At 37.8% G+C, this 18,355-nt stretch overlaps 3 protein-coding genes across 4 annotated transcripts; 1 reads left to right on the top strand and 2 right to left on the bottom strand.

Moving 5' to 3' along the window:
• Positions 1 to 2,008: 2,008 nt before the first annotated feature.
• Positions 2,009 to 8,196, bottom strand: cdc42se2 (CDC42 small effector 2). The gene is made up of 5 exons (XM_007559070.2): positions 8,115 to 8,196; positions 5,920 to 6,173; positions 5,230 to 5,331; positions 5,068 to 5,146; positions 2,009 to 4,142 (listed from the first exon to the last, which is right to left on the bottom strand). Exons 2-4 carry the CDS (start codon positions 5,971 to 5,973, stop codon positions 5,072 to 5,074), a joined length of 231 nt encoding a protein of 76 aa, XP_007559132.1. The 5' UTR covers positions 5,974 to 6,173; positions 8,115 to 8,196; the 3' UTR covers positions 2,009 to 4,142; positions 5,068 to 5,071.
• A 23-nt stretch (positions 8,197 to 8,219) lies between these two features.
• nip7 (NIP7 nucleolar pre-rRNA processing protein) lies at positions 8,220 to 10,850 on the top strand. Its single transcript, XM_007559069.2, has 5 exons — positions 8,220 to 8,373; positions 8,485 to 8,571; positions 9,124 to 9,262; positions 9,378 to 9,518; positions 10,382 to 10,850. The coding sequence occupies exons 1-5, from the start codon at positions 8,318 to 8,320 to the stop codon at positions 10,499 to 10,501; spliced, it is 543 nt and encodes a 180-aa protein (XP_007559131.1). The 5' UTR covers positions 8,220 to 8,317; the 3' UTR covers positions 10,502 to 10,850.
• A 131-nt stretch (positions 10,851 to 10,981) lies between these two features.
• terfa (telomeric repeat binding factor a) lies at positions 10,982 to 17,506 on the bottom strand. 2 transcript variants are annotated; one of them, XM_016674832.1, is made up of 13 exons: positions 17,295 to 17,506; positions 16,594 to 16,689; positions 16,215 to 16,345; positions 15,825 to 15,911; positions 15,331 to 15,471; positions 15,118 to 15,242; positions 13,900 to 14,427; positions 13,683 to 13,781; positions 13,056 to 13,175; positions 12,818 to 12,961; positions 12,478 to 12,557; positions 12,340 to 12,386; positions 10,982 to 11,424 (listed from the first exon to the last, which is right to left on the bottom strand). In XM_016674832.1, exons 1-13 carry the CDS (start codon positions 17,443 to 17,445, stop codon positions 11,266 to 11,268), a joined length of 1,908 nt encoding a protein of 635 aa, XP_016530318.1. In that variant the 5' UTR covers positions 17,446 to 17,506; the 3' UTR covers positions 10,982 to 11,265. The 2 variants fall into 2 exon arrangements, with proteins under 2 accessions (XP_016530318.1, XP_007559130.1); XM_007559068.2 differs by having other exon boundaries at positions 13,900 to 14,418.
• Positions 17,507 to 18,355: the final 849 nt, after the last annotated feature.

The raw sequence follows: 18,355 nt of genomic DNA, 5'->3' as shown, positions 1-18,355 counted from the left end.
AGGAACTGAGGCTCAGTCATAACAAAGGATAGAAGTAAATACCCTTTGTCCACATTACATACTTCCTTGTGAACAGCACCCCATGGATCCAGATGGTAAACACCACTCAAGTAAAGACACATTTAAAGAACTGAAAACTGCATTCATTGACATGATTTGGACATGTACAGAGTAGGGATCGTGAGTATATTGGTAAAAGATTACCGAGTGTAGAAATGCCAGACAGGAGGCCCAGAGGAGGATCAAAAAGGACATTTATAGATGGAATGAAAGAAGACATGAAAGTAGCTGGTGTGAGAGAAGAAGATGCAGATGATAGGGATGGAGACCAATGACTCTCTGTAGCGACCCCGAAAAGGAAAAGAGAAAAGGAAAATAAGATATTGGCATGGTCTACATGCCAGATGACCTGTGAGGTGACACAGGCATAATCCCCCTGAATGGGCCAGGGAACGTCTGCTTTGGATGAAGAACCAGTGAGCCTCAGTGCTGTAGTTTCACATGGACGATAAAACAATGCCTGCCGATGCTGTTGGGAATGTCAAGAAGCATCTTATTCAACAACTAATCAGTGCTTTCACCAGACAAATCTTTGGAGGTTTTTTTGTGTTACAGTCTGGGCAAGTGGGCCCAGTCCAGCTAGCACTAACATACACCTCGAAAATGGTATTGTGAGAGGTTGATACTAGATTATTAATCAGTTATTGTGCCCCTGAATGAGTAGATGAGACCTGGTTTCACCTGCATGGTTTCCAGTGCTTTCCCCACTTAAGTTGAAAGATTGAGGAACAATTGCGGATGTACCTCAAGTGGAGTGTCCTGCATCTTCTCCAGTCCTGAATCTCATAAAACACTCATGGGATTTTGTAATCAGGAGTTTCCAAAACCTGAGGCTAGTCTTTCATGACTAGAAGTCATGTGTCAACAGGCAAACCAACTTAAATGTGTGACATGCTATTTTCAAGAAGTAATTGATGGCTTAAGGGCACATGACAAGCTACCGAGGCTCAGACATGTTTGTTGTGATATAGCCACCATCATAGTTAAATTCAGTTTCAATAAATAGTTTGAAATGAAGAAGTCATAATTTCATCTACTGCAAAATCTTCTATTTGTAATGACTAAAGTTTGACAGTTTTCCATGTTTTCAAAAGTCAAATAGGTTAAACTTTTTGGGAGAAAATTTAATATTCATAATATTATATTATTATAATATATTATTATATTATTCATAATATTCATAATTTTCATATTTATATGGAAAAAAATATCCATGGGGCAGCACAAATCTGGTGAGAAAACAGTCAAAAACATTAGTCAAACTCCAAACATTTCGTCTCATCTTTGTCTTAGAAGGTCCAGACCTGGAGTTGGACGGTGGAAGCCTTGACTCCCTCCCCTGTGGCCAATCTGCTTGCAATTCACCCTAGTGATGAATTACCACTTGTAACAAAGCTCTAAATGCCAAAATTCTGTCAGCATTCTGATAGATCCGCAAAGCTGTTCTGCTCAGGTTGTGATGAGGATTGTTACTCGGATGTGCAAAAGCATGTCTCTTCAAGTTCCTCCTAACAGCTGTCACTAGAATAACTATTTTATAATAGCAATCCATGCTGGTGTCGTGCAAGTGTCACTTTTTCTCACCAGGCTGCTGTTTCACTTGGCTACAGAACTTAGCTCTTGTAACTTCATTCAGAGACCATCATTTACCCTCTGAGTTCATCTTGAGTTAGTTTCACTGCAGCATGTTGTTTAGCCCCTAAAAGTCACTTAAAGCTAATATTACACTTTGTGAGTTAAAGTGGAGTTTAAGTACTCATATGCAATCCGACTGAAGCTGCAGTCAAACACTCTCCAGACATGGAGGGAACAAAGTTGCCCGAGCTAAAGCTAATTATTATGTCTAAACGTGCAAACAGATAATTTGGAGAAAGCTAGTATTGATTTAATGCCATCTGGGGACATTTTTGATTAGTGCCTTACACTGAAGTGACAAAGACAATGCAAGTTGGTGCGACAACATATAACATTTATTTACCCAGAAAAGGAAAAAAAACAAACAAAAAAACAAACAGCTGAATATCCCTTTAAAGTGGGAACTACATGAAGTTAAGTCCTGAGAAAAAGAAAAACATTGTGCCGACTCTACCTTCCCTGTAACAGCTTACAGAAAAGAAAATAGGCATGAATGTGGATACATATATTTATCACGGAGTCATCACTTTTATACATCACTTATCTTATGTACAGCATCATCATGAGTCATGAAAGGTATCCCAAAACGATTGATCTACTTTGTCACATTCAAGCAGTCCACTAGCACAGCCTGCTGATCACACAAATGTACTGCAATGCCAGTTTGACTACTTCATGTCTTAGATTTCTGTGGATAAAAAAAAAAATACATAAAAGTCTGTTTTACAGAGAATCACTACACAGACAATACAAAGGAAACAGGCCGATGTGTCAAAATAGTATTTTCTAAACGTGACTTGACTTAATTTCATTAAATCTGTCATGTAATAAGTCCAAAAGAGAAAAGTTAAGGCTGTTGATGGATTTACAATTACACTGCATTTTCTAATGGCTGGTACCAATGTTAAAATTTGAGTTCTTTTGTACCTTTTAGCATGCTGCACCTAATACATTCAATCATAGTATAGACAAAATGCGACAATGTTTACAAAATTAAAGCCTCCTTGATTTTTAAATATTTTTTTATTATTATTTCTGATTAAATTTTCAGTAGTTATTGATATGGAAATAACAAAAAGGTTCATCTCAAGTGAGAAAAAGAAAAAAAGTTAGACAAAAGATGTGAAATACACCCTGATCACTGAACAACCAGCAGAGTCAGACAATAGCTGCATTTGTTTACTTTTCCCCTTTAAAGGAAAGTTTGTGTGCTTGTGGAAAAGGCAAACCCTTTAGAGAGAAAGGAAAACTACAGCAGTGGGAGAGGATCTGTACCTACGCGGTACGAGAATAATACTTTTTTGTAATAACGAAAACTTACTAAAGTCTACATGAGAAACTAAAACAGCTAAAGACAAAACGTATGACAACTTTAAGAGACGTGTGAGCTCAGTTCTACGTAAGACGCTCCGAGAACTTCATGGGGGACAGAATTACGCCACACTAAAACAGGGATTACCAGTCAGATAAACTGGGACTTCTTGGTGTGCTGGTGAAAGATACAATCAGTTACATTTAACCGGATGAACAACTTACATTAAATCTGTCAAAGTCTGCAACACTAACCGACCTCAGAGGAACAGTCCGCCCTTGCGATCTGTTTGAACCAAGTGTCATTATTTGCCTACAGTTTGTGCACAATGACGGAAACAAAACGCATCGTTTTTAAAAATGATTTTTTTTTTCTATAAAACACTACAAGCATGGTTGTTGCAGCAATGTGCTTCTAACATTTAAAAAAATAAACATTACTTAGGAAGGCAGATGAGGAAGCTCATAGGTTATTAAAATTCCATTAAGCTTCAATCTGAATGATTTTAAAAAGAAATGGTTGAAAGTAAAGAGAAATTCCTAAGCGTGTGTGTGTGTACAACGTATAGTCCAGTGTATCCACTCGTTTTCAAGTTTATTACAAAACCAGCAACCTTCAACCCTGAAAGCGACTCAGAAAAGCAAGAGCAATTCTCAGAATAAAAATCTGAACCTTTATGCCTCGCTTAATTTTAATCTGTCGTTTGATAAACCTCTGAGAATGAAGAAGAAACTGAACGTTCTACATATTCAGTGTGGCCCAGCCACCATGAGGTCCGTTCACAAATCAAATCAATAAATTACAGGCATCCAGTGGGCTACAACAGCAAATGTTTCTGAAAATGTTTTCTCATGCATACACACAAGCATACAACCAACTGACAATATGAGCTCTAAACACCTTAATCTACCCTTAACATTTGCTCCTTACAGTGCAACATTATGGCAACAAATGGAAAGCAGTGCTTTCATTAAAAAAAAAAGAGGAGGAATGGAAAATAAAAAATATGTACAGAATCTTTGAAAAGCAGTAGTTTCATTTTTTGGTCCTGGGTCCGTTACAGACAGAACTGCTTTTTCTTTTTCTTTTTTTAATTCTTCCATAAAACAAGAGTAGTTTTCACAAGTCTGAAGAGCTGTGGGGGGAAAAAAATCAGGAAGAAACATTAGGATTTGCAGCACTGGAAGTCAATGTCTACATTAACTTGGAAGTTGTTTTATTAAATTGGTTCTGTTTTTAGACCTCTAGTTAAAATACAGTTTCTCTCTCAAGCATGCTATTGTTATCCTAGCTCAGCTGAATAAACAGCAGTTTAATTAAAAGAGAGGAGCAACTAAAGGAATGTGAAATGGGAGTTTAAAAACAAGGCAGAGTGCCACATCAACAAAAAAGAAGACATGTCACGGTTTAGAACCCGATATGTGATACTAAAATAAAATAAATACATAAACACATTCTACTAACAGCTAAGTCAGTGTCTCAAGATAAGCTGAAACGGTTTTCAGCAAAACAAAGTTTATCAATAGGGGATAAACTTTGTTTTATCCCATTTGGGGATAATTTTCTCAGTATAATATGATCAGACACAGAATAAATGTGTTGTGGAGCATCGCTCCAGTTTCCTCACAAACACACACAAGAGTAGCTTGCAGCTGTGTGCCATCAATGCTGAGACATAGCATGGGTGCGGTCAAAACAAAGACTTTTAGCTCTACAGCAGATGTTTATTCATGTGTTAAATCGAAAAGCCCAAAGGCTGTGGTATCAGAAAGTCTGCAGAGCCGACATGTTGATTTGAGTTGTTATTATTTTACACACTGCAGTAAAAGAGGCAGAGGAAGCTTTCAAAGGAGATGACCGGATTAAACATTGCAACCTACTTATCAGATTTTATCAAGAATGCTGCTCTGCTCTGATAAGAAACACTCTTGAAAATTACATGAGGAGGAGAATTGATTTGTCTTGTTTGTTCTCAAGAATTACAAGAATCTACACTGCAGATTCTATTAATTTCAAGCAAATAGAAAAAAAATAAATGGATTGAAGCAAACCCATCTCACCTCACTACAACTGAGAGCCCTCTGAGCCACCGTGTGTGTAGCCTCCTTTAGACTTCATCTGGGCCTGAACAAGATCTACCTACAAAAAGATGGAAATGTTAAGCAATGGTCACAGTGTGGTGAGTTCATTTGATTAAACTGTGGGCAGTGAATGAAGCTTACTGATGGCAATCCAAGGCCCATGTCTCCTGAGCCTACATGTGTGGTGTGAACAAAGTTTGTTGGCTCCCCGATCATGGAGCGGTCGATTCGTCGCCGCCGTTTCTGAAGAAAATGCAAACAGATATATTCTTTCAAACCTCTTAGACTAAAGTTGGCACTGCATTAAATACAACATCCAAACAGCAATTGTGACTAATGTTCTAAAAATTACTTTCTGTTAATCAAAAGCACACAATTAAAAATCAGAAGGTGGCAACATTAATAATTACATAGTATTCAAAATGGCTGGAAAAGTTGAGCTAAACAAATGCACCAATAGGTCTAAATTTATTCAGATTCCCTGTGCTTCCTCTTCACTCTAAAAGCAGAATTTAACATTAGTTGTACAAAATTTCTTCCTTTTTTTGCTTGGTTTCCATCCAACTCCCTAGATATATTATTATTCTGAAGTCATTGTAAACAAATGTTCATTTCGTTTCATTTTACAACTTCCTTCCTTCAAATTAGAAGAAATGCATGTTTTGTCCCACTCGCATCTGAAGCTATTTTAGCAGGTTAAAATGCAACATGTCCGACCACAGCACAAAAATTACAGTTGAATAACTTCTTAAAAATGACACGTATCCACTTAAACTCAAAGGCTTCATCAAGCCAGGAACAGTTATTTTTCAGAGGAAATGTCTCACTCACTGGTTGCGGCTGCTCTGCAATGCAGCAACTGAAACAAACCCAGAACTCAGTCATCCTGAGGCAGACGAAGAAGCCGCAGCAGTTTCCTCTCTCAGCTCAGACGTCTCTCAGCGTCTGTCTTCCTGTTCGCCGTTGCCAGAGTCACAAACACCCACCGGAAACTGCTGACAGAAGAGCTGCTGGTTCCTTTGGAGTAAACTGTTGGCACAAGAACAGCTCCGCAGAAAAAAAAAATAACAGGAGAGCGAACACACCTGTGTGAAGAGTGAAAAAGCATAAATTAATATTACTGCGATAAATGTGTCACAACTAGCCGTGAACTAGGTCCTTATATGTGGTAGGGGAAATTCAGCAGAAAACGCCCTTATTTTCTGCTACTGATTCTTGTATTCTTTGTTTTGACATTTAAAAAAAAAAAATCACTCAACAGATGAATATTTCAGGATTATTGTCACAATAACACCATGTAAATGTCATTTATCTTGGCTATAAAAAGTTCAACCCCAAGCAAGCATGTAAAAAGAGAAACTCTCTCAACTTCTGAGATCTTAGTCACTCTCCCACAAGCTGAATAAGCTGTTCAGCTAAGAGTTACTTCAGCTTCTGGTGGAGGTTTTACATTATAACTTCTGACTGTTGGTAACAATGATCAGCACATTTTCAGTGCTCTTATTAGCTTTACAGATTTAGTAAAGCATCCTATTGAACAAACAAGTGATCAAATCAATGCTCCCTCTAGCTGATGCAGTGTACTGGATTATCAAGTCTGAATGAAAGTTAGGGGGTTACTGAGGAGATAAGACTGACAAACAGCGTTGTGTTTAACGAAGTCTCAAAAATGTTGATTGAGAAATGAATGAGGCCAACAAACTCCAGAAAGAAAGATTTCGTCAAACTATGAAAGATGAGAAAAAACACACAGAAAGCGACAAGGATGGCATAATGATAAATTGAACTCCTGTAGCCTCAACCTATAGGGCCTAGCCACTTCAATCTAATTCAAATGTTAAATACTTGAGCTGTCTAACGGGACTCGGTGGTTTTACCCCAACTGGCTGAACGTGTAATTTCAGATTATGCTCTCATCTGACAACTCACAGCTATCAGACATTCCTGCACCTCATAAAAACAAACAGAAAATTTAAAAGCCTGCAATGAGCCATCATAAATATTACATTTGACATCCCTTACCTGGAAAGAAATGTACAAGACTAAAATAGCTAAACATTCATGAACAGAAACATTTTTTGTAATGAGGTTACAATAAATGTTTTGGATTTATCTTTTTTCCTGCGACTCTGATAGGCGGTTCAGTGACTTTTTAAACTTGATATTTGGGGGATGAAATAAGACATACAACTATTGTAAACCTCGCGACTCTTCCAACATTAGTCAAACTTAACTTCAGTTAATTCAGATCTTTTACAGATGCCTGGCTATTTCTGTATAAAAGTAGCACATTATTCGCCAACCTATTTTATAAAACTGGATCAGCTGTTTTTGCTGCCCAACAGGCAGTGAAAGGAGGATCAAGTGTTCCCTCAAATGCAAAGAGTTTGCTGACAAAGTCGCTCTCCCAAAACTGAGTTACTGACTCCGCAGCTGACAGAACACTCGGCTGACATTGAAGTGACAGTGCGCACTCAGCGCGTAGGAGAAGCATACACTTAGCTGGCACCGAGTACAGAGAAGCTTAAAGTTGGTCCTAATTGCATCTGATATCTTTAAAGGATTAAGTATTACTGCCTGTGATCTGAAAGTAATTGCTATTTACAAACAAATGAACGTTATGTAACTACGCGCCGCTGCGGCAAAAAAAGACTCCCGTCTTCAAATGATAAATGCGACAGCTACAATTAGATTTTAAACACCGACTCTATTCCGCTGATTCAAGATTTATTTCTAATTTCAATTTATTTGGTGGGTAGGGCGACTGTCAACAGCAAACTAGGGTTAACTGTCAGCTGCTACCACGGTTAGCTCACATGCTAACCTCGCTAGCACCCGAAGCTGAGTTTTTTTCCTCTTGACAGCTACTAGCCTACTAGGCTAACTGAGCTCATTTCCGATTACCAAGACAAGAATAGGAAGGTAAAACTAGGTTGAAAATAAACAAGCGTCCGTATATATATTGCTAATAACATGTCAATTATCCATAAGGCGTTTTAATTTTAAATTTAAGAGGTTAAACTCACCAGAAGGTGGTCGGTTTACCGGAGGGAAAGGCAAGTTCGACTTGAAAGCAGAATACCCCAAAAACCCGGAACTGTGCCGACTGTTTACGTAAGACAAGTTCCGCTTTAAAGTGTGACTACTTCCGCTGGTACCCACGTTTTTACCCCTCTACGGACTAAAAACCACACATTCCCAGCTAAAAAAGACGGCTTTACATCCTAAAATGAGACCGTTAACTGAGGAGGAGACAAAAACGATGTTTGAGAAGCTATCAAAGTAGTAAGTGAGCTTAAAATTATCTTTATTGGCCCGGAAGGGAGCAACTTTCAATAATATGTATTAGCTTGCATGTTAGCATTCATGTGATCACTGTATGTCTTTCCCAAAAAGCATAGGGGAAAACATTAAGCTTCTCGTTGACCGACCCGATGGCACCTATTGCTTCAGGCTACATCAAGACCGTGTATACTACATGAGGTAATTATTGGTTAATACAAATATATAATTATTTCATTAGCACATGGAGCTCCATGCTGTTCACGTATTTTGTGATGGCATGTTTCAAATTGTTCAAAACCTGTTTTTCACATATACGGAAGTACTTCCTCCAAGGAGTTCTCAATATCAGAGAATCATTTCTCATTCATTTAAAAAGCCATTAATTAAAAATTATTTAATATACTTATACATTTTGTAAATAACTGTAAATGACCATCTAGAACAACTTTCTTCACCATACATACAATGTAAAAAAGCTTTTATCACAGCTAAATAAGACAAAATCTTCTGATCTTGTCTATTATGGTTGTTAAATTTGTATCTTTTTGAAACTGATCATGTTCAGTCTTTGAGCTGACTTAAATATCGAATGAATACCATTTTTCTATTTTGTCTTATGTGTAACAAAGTGCTTTTCTGGCTTAAATGTTCTTTTTCCTGATAACAGCATTCTTTTCCTCATCTCTCCCTTAAAAGCTTTGCCATTGGTTAACTGAGAATCTTATAGAGAACTACTTTCTCTGTCCACAGCGAGAAAATTCTCAAGTTGACCACAAACTTTTCCAGAGACAAACTTATTTCGGTGGGAACATGCTTTGGAAAATTCACAAAGACCAAGAAGTTCCGCCTGCACATCACAGCTCTGGACTTCCTGGCTCCCTATGCAAAGGTGTGTATGCTCTGCACGATTCCTTCCCATGCCAGTTGGAGTAGAGATAAAACAGAGACAACACTGGTTAAAATTGAAAGCAGACGTACATGATCTGAAACTATCATGTCCTCAGTTCAAGGTGTGGGTGAAACCTGGAGCAGAGCAGTCTTTCTTGTACGGGAACCATGTGCTGAAGTCTGGCCTCGGTAGAATTACTGAAAACACGATGCAGTATCAAGGAGTTGTGGTTTACTCCATGGCTGATGTACCTTTGGTAAGTTTATTTCTGACTCCCACTGTTTTGCATTTAAAATACTTGAATGTGGACCCTGTTTTTCAAAAGTATTTTGACTGGAAAGGCTCAGTTGGGTTACCATAAGGTGACTTTAAAAAGTCCGCCTCATTCTGTGGCAGCATTCTTTGAACAATTAAAGTTCAGCCTATTCTAGAAGGACTAGAAAAGTCAGTGCCGTTCAGAGGATTGCAAGGCGTTCAATAGGATTAGTTCACGCTTGTTAATTGATGATGTAACAGAAGCAACAATAGCAACTCACTCTGAAGTTTGGCACTTGTCAATAGCTGCTGAAAAATAACATTTTTAAAAACTACCTTTGCAAAGTTATACTGCTACATCTGAAGTTATTTTTAAGCAAGAAGTTGTTTTCCTGCTGGAAATGACAGAGGCATCTTGCAAGAGAGGGAAGAATCGCTGGCATGCCGAAACCTCCAATGTTGCCCAAGATAAAAATACTTATCCAACTATCTAATATTGCTGAAAACCTTGGTGTAGTTTTCTATTTTCATGATCTGGCTAGGGTGTAAACAATTTTGCTTAGCTATAAATGTGGCCCTGGAGCCGGTAACAGAGCTGAGTGCAGGTCATTTCTGAGCTCATTTGTTTTAACCATGACTTGCTGCAGAGAGCTGCTGTTTTTCCATGTTTGAAAAACAGCTGCTCCAGAGAGCATTTAGCATGATTTAAAAATTTACCCTCACAATTTTCAATGGTTAAGAATAATTTCTGACATACTAAACATAAACTGTCCTAGAAGCAGAGGGATTTTCACTTAAATTAGACAATGTATCCAAGTTCTTGCTTCACCTAAAGCTTTGAATGTTCCCTGCTTTTATTGTCAGGGTTTTGGAGTAGCAGCCAAGTCCACACAGGAATGTCGGCGAGTAGATCCCATGTCCATCGTTGTGTTCCACCAGGCCGACGTGGGGGAGTTCATCAGGAGCGAGGACACGCTGACATAAACTCCCTGCATCTGGATGGACAGTTTTTCATTTTCTCAATTAGAAATGTGGGTCCAGAACAGCTGGAGGTCACAGCCCCTCGTTTTGCCCACGTGACATTTCACTGTGACTTGGCGGGATGAGAGCGTCGCCTTCTTCTTGCTGTGGGATCCACATCTGGAGAATATTTTTCTGCAGTCCCACAACGCCGATATGTTTCTATTGAGTTATTTTTATATTGCAAACCTGGAATATGTGGAGTCTTTTATGGATTCCTTTAAAAAAAATCACCAAATCGAAGGTGGTGGTGCTGTTTTTTTTTCCCTCTAAATGTTTTTCTCTTAATAAACCAATTATCCTACTCTTGCAGTGATTGGGGTTTTATGATTACGCTTTTATTTTATCCATGATAAACTGGGGATTTTAGCATGAACCAGGGACCTCATATCTTTACCAATCACAAGTTTAATGCAGGCGTAATAAAAACACTGGCCTTTTTATGTATTTGTTGGTCATTTATTACCTGTGAAAACCAAGATGCTTTAAAGCACAGGGCTGTAATCTGTGCCATTCTTTTCCAAAAGTCCTTTAAAGTAAGACTGCTTAAGCATGGATGACTCCTTTAGCAAGAAATAGACAAATTAATCCAGTTTTTTCTTTTTTTTTTTTTTACAGCTCGTTAAAAAAAAAAACTTCTAAACGGAAACAAATGATTCAAACTTAACAGTTTCTGGACTGAACTTTGAATTAAAAAAAAAAAAAAAAGAAAATCTTACAAAATGAAATTAAACCACTTTTTTATTCTTCAATGTCCGCCACCTGTCTTTGATGTTGACATTGGTGCGCTCATTAAAGGAGTAGTACGCCTTTATCTTACTCCAGTTCCCCTCGCCAAACTTCTTGACCCCTTGAATTAAGTTCTCCGTTTCGCTCTCGGTCCACCTCTGCAACAGTTGAAACAATAAAAGATGGTCAGGTTTGTACTGCTTTGAAAAGCTGAAACCTTTTAATCTAAATTAAGAAGTATGCTTCTGGAATTAAGTTCCAGATTAAATGCTTAATCTGAGTATCGCCAAGCCTCTGACAACAAAATCACAAGGATGTTCAGTTTACCTAAAAAGGCCTTTGAGCACAAAAGTATCGGTGGATTTGCCTTGATCCAACTAATAAACGTTACTTTACCGAAGGATACGAGAAGCGTATTGGATACTTGGCACTGTTCTGATTTATCGAGCATTTTATGCCGCATATATAGATGTGAAACATCCTGGTGGGGGGAAAAACAACTGCCAAAGAAAAGGGTCCATGTTTTTGGTAGTTAAAAGTGACCTGTTAGGAAGAACGGTCACTTTTATCAAACCCAGTCAAATTGGATCATTATAACACTAAATAAAAACAAAACAAAGTACAAGCAAGTTCCAAACATGATTAATCAGTTTAATTTAAAAATTGAGCAAAAAAAAATGTTTTGATTATTTCTCCAGGCCATTATGTCCAATCTTCAATTTCCTTTACTGAAGGCATCAAAAGAAACCTGCTTCATATTGCCAAGCAGGTTCTTTTGAGCTGATTTCTTGAGAATCTGGCAGTAGTGTGTGTAACTAGTAGAACTAAACAGAAATGCTGAGTTAATCACTTTTAATACTTAAATTAAAAGAGCTTGGGAGACAGGATTTATTTCCTGTCTCATTGGTTTAAATAGCTTTTTTTGTCTTAAATTTTGTTCAAACATTTAAATGTGCAAAAGAACTGAAAAGTGAAAAAAAAAAACCTGTTAAAGGGGCAAGAACTTCTACACCGAAAACCTAAGTTAGCACCGATTCTTTTCAGTTGACTGTTTTATTTAACGTATTGCTTACCCTTCTGTTTCCTGAATTTGAGATGGTGCTTTCATTTGATCCTGATCCTGTAGTAGAAAACATAAATAATGCTTATATTGTTAGATTTTCACAGTCAGATTAGCATCGATTAGATTCTGATAGCTGAGGAAGTATTACCTCTTTTCTTTATGGAGGGGAAAAGGGAGTCCTCATCGATCCATGTCTCCTTTTCCTCCGTTATATTTTTGTGTCCTCTCCTGTAAAGACGAAGAAGCTTTTAAGAAACTGAGTTTTTCCTCTTACTGGCAAAGCAAAAAACTTCCCATAATAAAAACATGCAGGATTAAACAACGACATGGCAGAGGACATTGATTAACGTATAACAGTTTATAATATATCAATTCTTATATAAATACAAAAAAAAGAGTCAATGTGGTGATTTTACACTTTCAGATAAGGATGAAGACACATTTATGTTCATTAACTGACAGCAGCTGATTATCTCTGCTTCACTAACCAAAGCGATTTGATGGGAATCTTGCTTTGACCATCTTTGTGAGGAGTGGAGCTCTTCTGAGGGACAGCGTCAGGAGAGGACACATCAGCCGACGTGTCCAACGAAGAGTCTGACATACAAACATGCTCTCCACTGCTCGGGTCACTGGTTAAGATGAAGTAAAGGTTTCCCCACACAGACCTGAGTCAACTCAGATTTTACACTACATTAAACATATGTATAACGTGATTCCTCTCACCATGCTTTAGAACTCTTGGATATCCATTTGAGCGGTCGCTTCTTTGGACTTTTGGAGACGTTTGTGTGCGCCTGTTGCTCGTCCTTGATTTCTGACGCTTCTCTGGATCTGTCGGCTTGTCTGCCATGGAAGTAAATCAATGTTTTTAGCATAACAACAGTGAAAATATTCGTCTATTTAACAGATGACATCAGCCAGACAATGAGTAGATTGAACTCATGCAGTGATTTAGTTCAAAACTAACGTTGGAATCTTAATAAACGTTTCTTATTGGAAATTGTAGAGGGTGACAGTGAGTGTTCAGACCAGACATTTTTTCAGTACCGTGCAATAAAATTTTTGACTTGATTTCATTTAATGATTTTACAGAAAACTCAATGATAGGATTTCATAATATATAAGCTATGATCATCAAAATGATCAGAAATAAGCATTTGCTAAATATTGTGTGTGTAATAAATCTGTAATATACATGATTTTCAGTTCTGTATTCGAATGACTGAAATGTAAAAACTTTTCAGTGATATTTTAATTTACTCAGACTAATACTGCAAACTGAAAAATTGCTAAATCTTTGGGACTCCCTGAAGTCAGGTCAGTGTGAGGCGACACTACACTTGGACGTACTTGCTGGATGATTCATTCGGCTGCTCCAGTTCTTTTTTCCCACTCGGTGGGGTTTCCCCTTCACTGTCTGATGAGCATTCGATGAAACTAGTTGAAGCTCTGAAAAACATATGTTTTTTTAATCCACATACAGTTCTTAAAGAAAGAAGAGAAAGCAGACATGTTGGGATAAAATGTAAAAGCAGCAACTAACAGAGGAAGATGGAGGTAAGCTAACCTGCTCGCTGAATTGCTGCCGCGCCTGGGAAGCTTTCTCCTGGGCCTCGAATGTTCTCTTTCTGAATTTGAGAACTGCAGGGTGCTCAGCTCTTGATTTGATGGGGACGGCATCTGTGGAGAGTCCGTTGTCCTCGTCTCGACCTCCAGGTCCTCGGTAGCCGTTGTGCACTGTGAGCTCGGCTGGCTGTCCGGCTCGACCACAAACCGGGCCACCGTGTAGAGAGTCTTTGAGAGTGACCCTGCTGCTGCTTGGCGCCCTCCGCCCGTCTGTGTCATCTGGTCAGCTGGGAAAGCTTCCATAGGGCTGACTGACTTTCTCTGAAACAGGGCTTCTTGCTCTGAGTTCTGAGTGGCGCCTCTAACAGAATCAGTGCATCTCTCCAGGCTGAGGCACACTCTTTTCTGAGATTCTTCCTCCACTTCTTGCTCCAAGTCAGAAAATGTTTTTTCTTCCAAGCACTGAGCCAGGGCTTTGTAGGCTACTTCGAGTTTGCTCTTCTGGATGAATATAGACCTTCTGAAAGGTGTGGGAGAGAACCAAAAGAAAAAAAAAAAATGACTGAAGTTTTAAAACCACACAACAGGATTCCCAAAAAAGTTCTGAAATCTAATAGAATCTCAAATTTAGAGAGCAGATAGTTACTAAATATGGAAATGGCAAAATTCAGACATTAGAATGCACAAACAGTTGGATGAAAAGAAAAATAGATGGATGGATGGATGGATGGATGGATAATAGAACAGATAGACAAAAGCAAATGAAAGGACAGATGAATGCACAAATTTGAGGTATGCCTTTTATCTAAAAAACACAAAAAAGTTGCTTTTAGAAACTTAGATTTTTATCATGTTGACAATAAGATATGGAATAAAATTTATATAAAATATAGATAACATCAATGTCACACCTTTCCAGTCACTGGAAAGGTGTGACCTGGAAAGGTGGAAAGTCACACCTTACCAGTGTGACATTAGTGTCACACCTTTCCAGTGTGACATTAGTGTCACACCTTTCCAGTGTGACATTAGTGTCACACCTTTCCAGTCACTGGAAAGGTGTGACACTAATGTCATTAGTCAAATTAAATTTCATATGGTTAAAGTCTTTTAAAAGTGTAGTAACTCTGGCAAGATAAACACTGCATAAATAATAATAAAATCAAAAGAGGTCATTAGAAAGATTTCAGAACATAAAAGCAGTTGAAACTTTCCTTACCTTGATCTGAACTGAAAGCCGTTTACTTGTGGGCTGTATGACGGACTGGCTTCCTCCTGCTCGTCGCTCCTCACTGCTCCATCACGTTCAACTTCAATTCGTGACTCAACAAGGCTCAATGCAGCCTGTTAAGCACACATATATTTATACTACCATCTTCAAAACAAAAAGTCCAAGAGGCGGTGTCTTAAACTCAATTGTCAGTGTGCAAACCTTGTGAAGAAAAGGGACAGTAAAAGGGCAGAGCTTCTGGCAAAAACACAGCATCTCCTTCCTAAACTGTGGGAAGTTGATCTGGTTGATGACTTTGTGTTTGTTACTCTTCTGACAGATGAGATTCATTAATGTGGCTCTCTGTGGAGAATCAGATGTTGACAAGCAAAGAAACTGCTTAAATTTGTAGTCAAGGAAGGTAACGATTGTCTGTTCACAAATAGTCAGGAAAATCATGTTTTCTCTACCATCTCAGAGATTTACTGAATGAACTGAAAAAATGCTTGCGGATTTACTGCTTCCCATCAATCACTGAACTCATATTTAGTTCCTCAACCACATGTTATGTTATGTCAAGAAATATTCCAACCCAGGGGAGCTGAATGACAGTTCACAATTCCTTCGTTTGAATTGCAGAAACACTATATAATCTACGATATTAGTTTAGAAGCTGCAGAATGGGAACATGTTAAAGATTGATTGGGTGGACTTACCTTTTCATTCCCTGGACTGGGGAAGTACAGAGTGAGTGCAGCTTTTGCCTTATCAAATACCCCATTCTTTATGAAAATCACCAGGATCTAAAAAATAAAAAAATTGCTAGATCAAAACTGCCTTTTCAGGATATCTCCCATGTTTTTAATTAGAGAAATGATCAGCACATTTCTTCATCAACAATATGCAGTAGTAATTATCTACTACAATACGTAGAATTACTACTGCTGGTTAAATCTGAGGTCGGATGATTTGCCGGACTTATCAATTACAACTGATGTAGCCTCCGACTTTGCAAAGAAGGATGTTTTGTGTCTTTGAGTTAAAAAAGTATCAAAACCAGAACAGTAACAAGTTTATATATATAAAAACGTGAATAAATCACCTACCATCTCTTTAATTAATGTGGATACATAGTTGAAATCAGCTTGAGGAATTTGGAAATTTGCCTTCATACTTTCCAGCAAGTTTAGGGCCGATTCCAGCGGAGTTTTGGACTGATCGGGTTCAAAACACACATCTGAGGGACAGAATTAACAATAACTGCAAGGCTTGGTTACCATAACAGCAGGACTGACAGTGGGACGAATGGAACGAAATGAAAGACAAGATCAAGTAATATCTCATTATTATATTATTATTACTGGCATTTTGCCAGTGCATTGACTAAACCAACATACGCAAAACTATGAGAATATCACAAGTTATTCTTAACATTTCACTTAAAAGAAATGCATTTGTGTTGATAACATGAAAAAATGAACTCACCAAGTTTTTCTCCTTCGTTTATGCGAGACAGGAACTGCAACACTCTGATCTTCAAGGGCATGTCATCAACACTTTCAATGGGACGTTCAAGGACTTCTAAGGAGATCAGAAATTATACACTCAGTAATCCACATCCATAATCCTTCCTTTACTCTTCAAGATTTTTCCAATTAATTTAAGGTTCATTTGATGCAAATTATGAAGCAGTTTCATATTATTATCACATAAAGGATAAAGTTCACAAATTTGGCTAAATGGTAACGTATTAAATGTAATTTAATACATATTTCACTGCTGAAATAAACGAGTTGGCTTAACACCTTGTGTGGCAGGGATTATTATTTGGGAATTTACAAACACGAGGAATAAATAATATTCCTGAAATAAAAGTCTGCAATAGCAGGAGTCTAGTTAAAAGCAACACAAAATAAAACAAGTATTTCACATAAACTTCCCAGTTGTTTCATGTCGCTCTTCTTGCTAGGTGCTTGCTGAATCTAGAATATGAATACAGTAGGTTTACATTTCAGTCTGCAACGCTAGAGAATGTGAAACTGTCCTACAACATTAAGCGCAAACATAATAAACATTTGGTATAGTTAATAGACAACCAGTAGTTTCACTTTGTTGACGCTAAAGTTACTACAGACAGACATGAGAAGCTAGGCAAGTTAAAGCTAGTTTAGAATAGAAGTGCTTACCGTCCAGCATGTCTCTAATAGCACAAAAATCCGCATACTGCTGGTTCTTGAAGAACTCCACCGTCAGAGAAAAGTAATATTCCACCAGCCAGCGGTTAACAACCTCCTCCACTTTTACTTGACCGATGTTTACACTTTTGTTTGCCGCCATGTTCGCGCTTCACTTCTCTTCTTCTTCCGGTTTAATGGTGGTTGGTAAAGTGATCTCCGGCGCTATACTGCCTCCTCCGAGCGTTATGTGAACTGCTGCGAATAACTACCTCCATTTTTGACACGCCCTTGACACGGAAGTGCGCTGAATGGATTATTTTATTAATTAAATATACAGCTGTTAAAATTCTATATATATTATTCTTATTCAATTATTTTTACAAAAATGTACAAGCCATGTTGTATGTTATTTGTGTGACCAGCCATCACGCTGTCATGCTTAGTGATTTTGTAAAATGTCTTAAAGTGACTGAAAGAAAACATGTTCAAATGAAAAATAAAAAAAGGAGTTTTCCAGTTATTTTTATTATTTGTAATGTAGTTAAATATTCTGATTTTCTCAATGCTTGCAATCCCTATTTAGAAGCAGTTACATTTCAGTTTATTCACTTTTATTTAATTCCCAAACAAAACCAGTTTCACTGTTTTCAAGAAAATCTAAATCAAATGACTACTTGACACACAGAATTGTTTTTTTTTTTTTTTTTAGAAATAAACCAGTGAGTGTGGTACCCACGGGAGAGGCACGACATATCTGCATTAGCTAATGTCTATTTCTACTTATTCATCCGATAAGTAAAACTGAGCTCACACTATTGTTTATTTCCATCTTCTTGCTCCTTTTGCGTTTAAGAAGGGGGAGGAAGTTGACCATGTGGAATTTGATCATCTGTGATAATGACGCAGAACAGGATTATGAGGTGTTAACCAAAGCAGAAAAATAATGTAGGTGGTGTGCTCGGTCACTTTCAGTGTCAAAAGTGTAGCTAAATATATACTATATTGGTAAACATAAGTTATTGGCCTCGACAAGAGTAATATCGGCCCAATTTTCATATCTGTGCATCCCC

This window comes from Poecilia formosa, unplaced genomic scaffold (genome assembly GCF_000485575.1).
Source record: "Poecilia formosa unplaced genomic scaffold, Poecilia_formosa-5.1.2 Scaffold102, whole genome shotgun sequence".
NCBI lineage: Eukaryota > Metazoa > Chordata > Actinopteri > Cyprinodontiformes > Poeciliidae > Poecilia > Poecilia formosa.
This window is presented reverse-complemented; position numbering and strand designations above follow the sequence as displayed.

Excerpts from the sequence above, each read along its gene's own strand:
- cdc42se2 (XM_007559070.2), bottom strand. The coding sequence starts at position 5,973 with ATGACTGAGTTCTGGGTTTGTTTCAGTTGCTGCATTGCAGAGCAGCCG. Across the intron at positions 5,332-5,919 it reads TTGCAGAGCAGCCGCAACCA|AAACGGCGGCGACGAATCGA; the intron begins GTGAGTGAGACA and ends CATTTTCTTCAG. Across the intron at positions 5,147-5,229 it reads TGGGCCTTGGATTGCCATCA|GTAGATCTTGTTCAGGCCCA; the intron begins GTAAGCTTCATT and ends ATCTTTTTGTAG.
- nip7 (XM_007559069.2), top strand. The coding sequence starts at position 8,318 with ATGAGACCGTTAACTGAGGAGGAGACAAAAACGATGTTTGAGAAGCTA. Across the intron at positions 8,572-9,123 it reads GACCGTGTATACTACATGAG|CGAGAAAATTCTCAAGTTGA; the intron begins GTAATTATTGGT and ends CTCTGTCCACAG. Across the intron at positions 9,263-9,377 it reads TCCTGGCTCCCTATGCAAAG|TTCAAGGTGTGGGTGAAACC; the intron begins GTGTGTATGCTC and ends TCATGTCCTCAG.
- terfa (XM_016674832.1), bottom strand. The coding sequence starts at position 17,445 with ATGGCGGCAAACAAAAGTGTAAACATCGGTCAAGTAAAAGTGGAGGAG. Across the intron at positions 12,962-13,055 it reads TCCAAGAGTTCTAAAGCATG|TGACCCGAGCAGTGGAGAGC; the intron begins GTGAGAGGAATC and ends CATCTTAACCAG. Across the intron at positions 12,558-12,817 it reads ATTCCCATCAAATCGCTTTG|GAGAGGACACAAAAATATAA; the intron begins GTTAGTGAAGCA and ends TCGTCTTTACAG.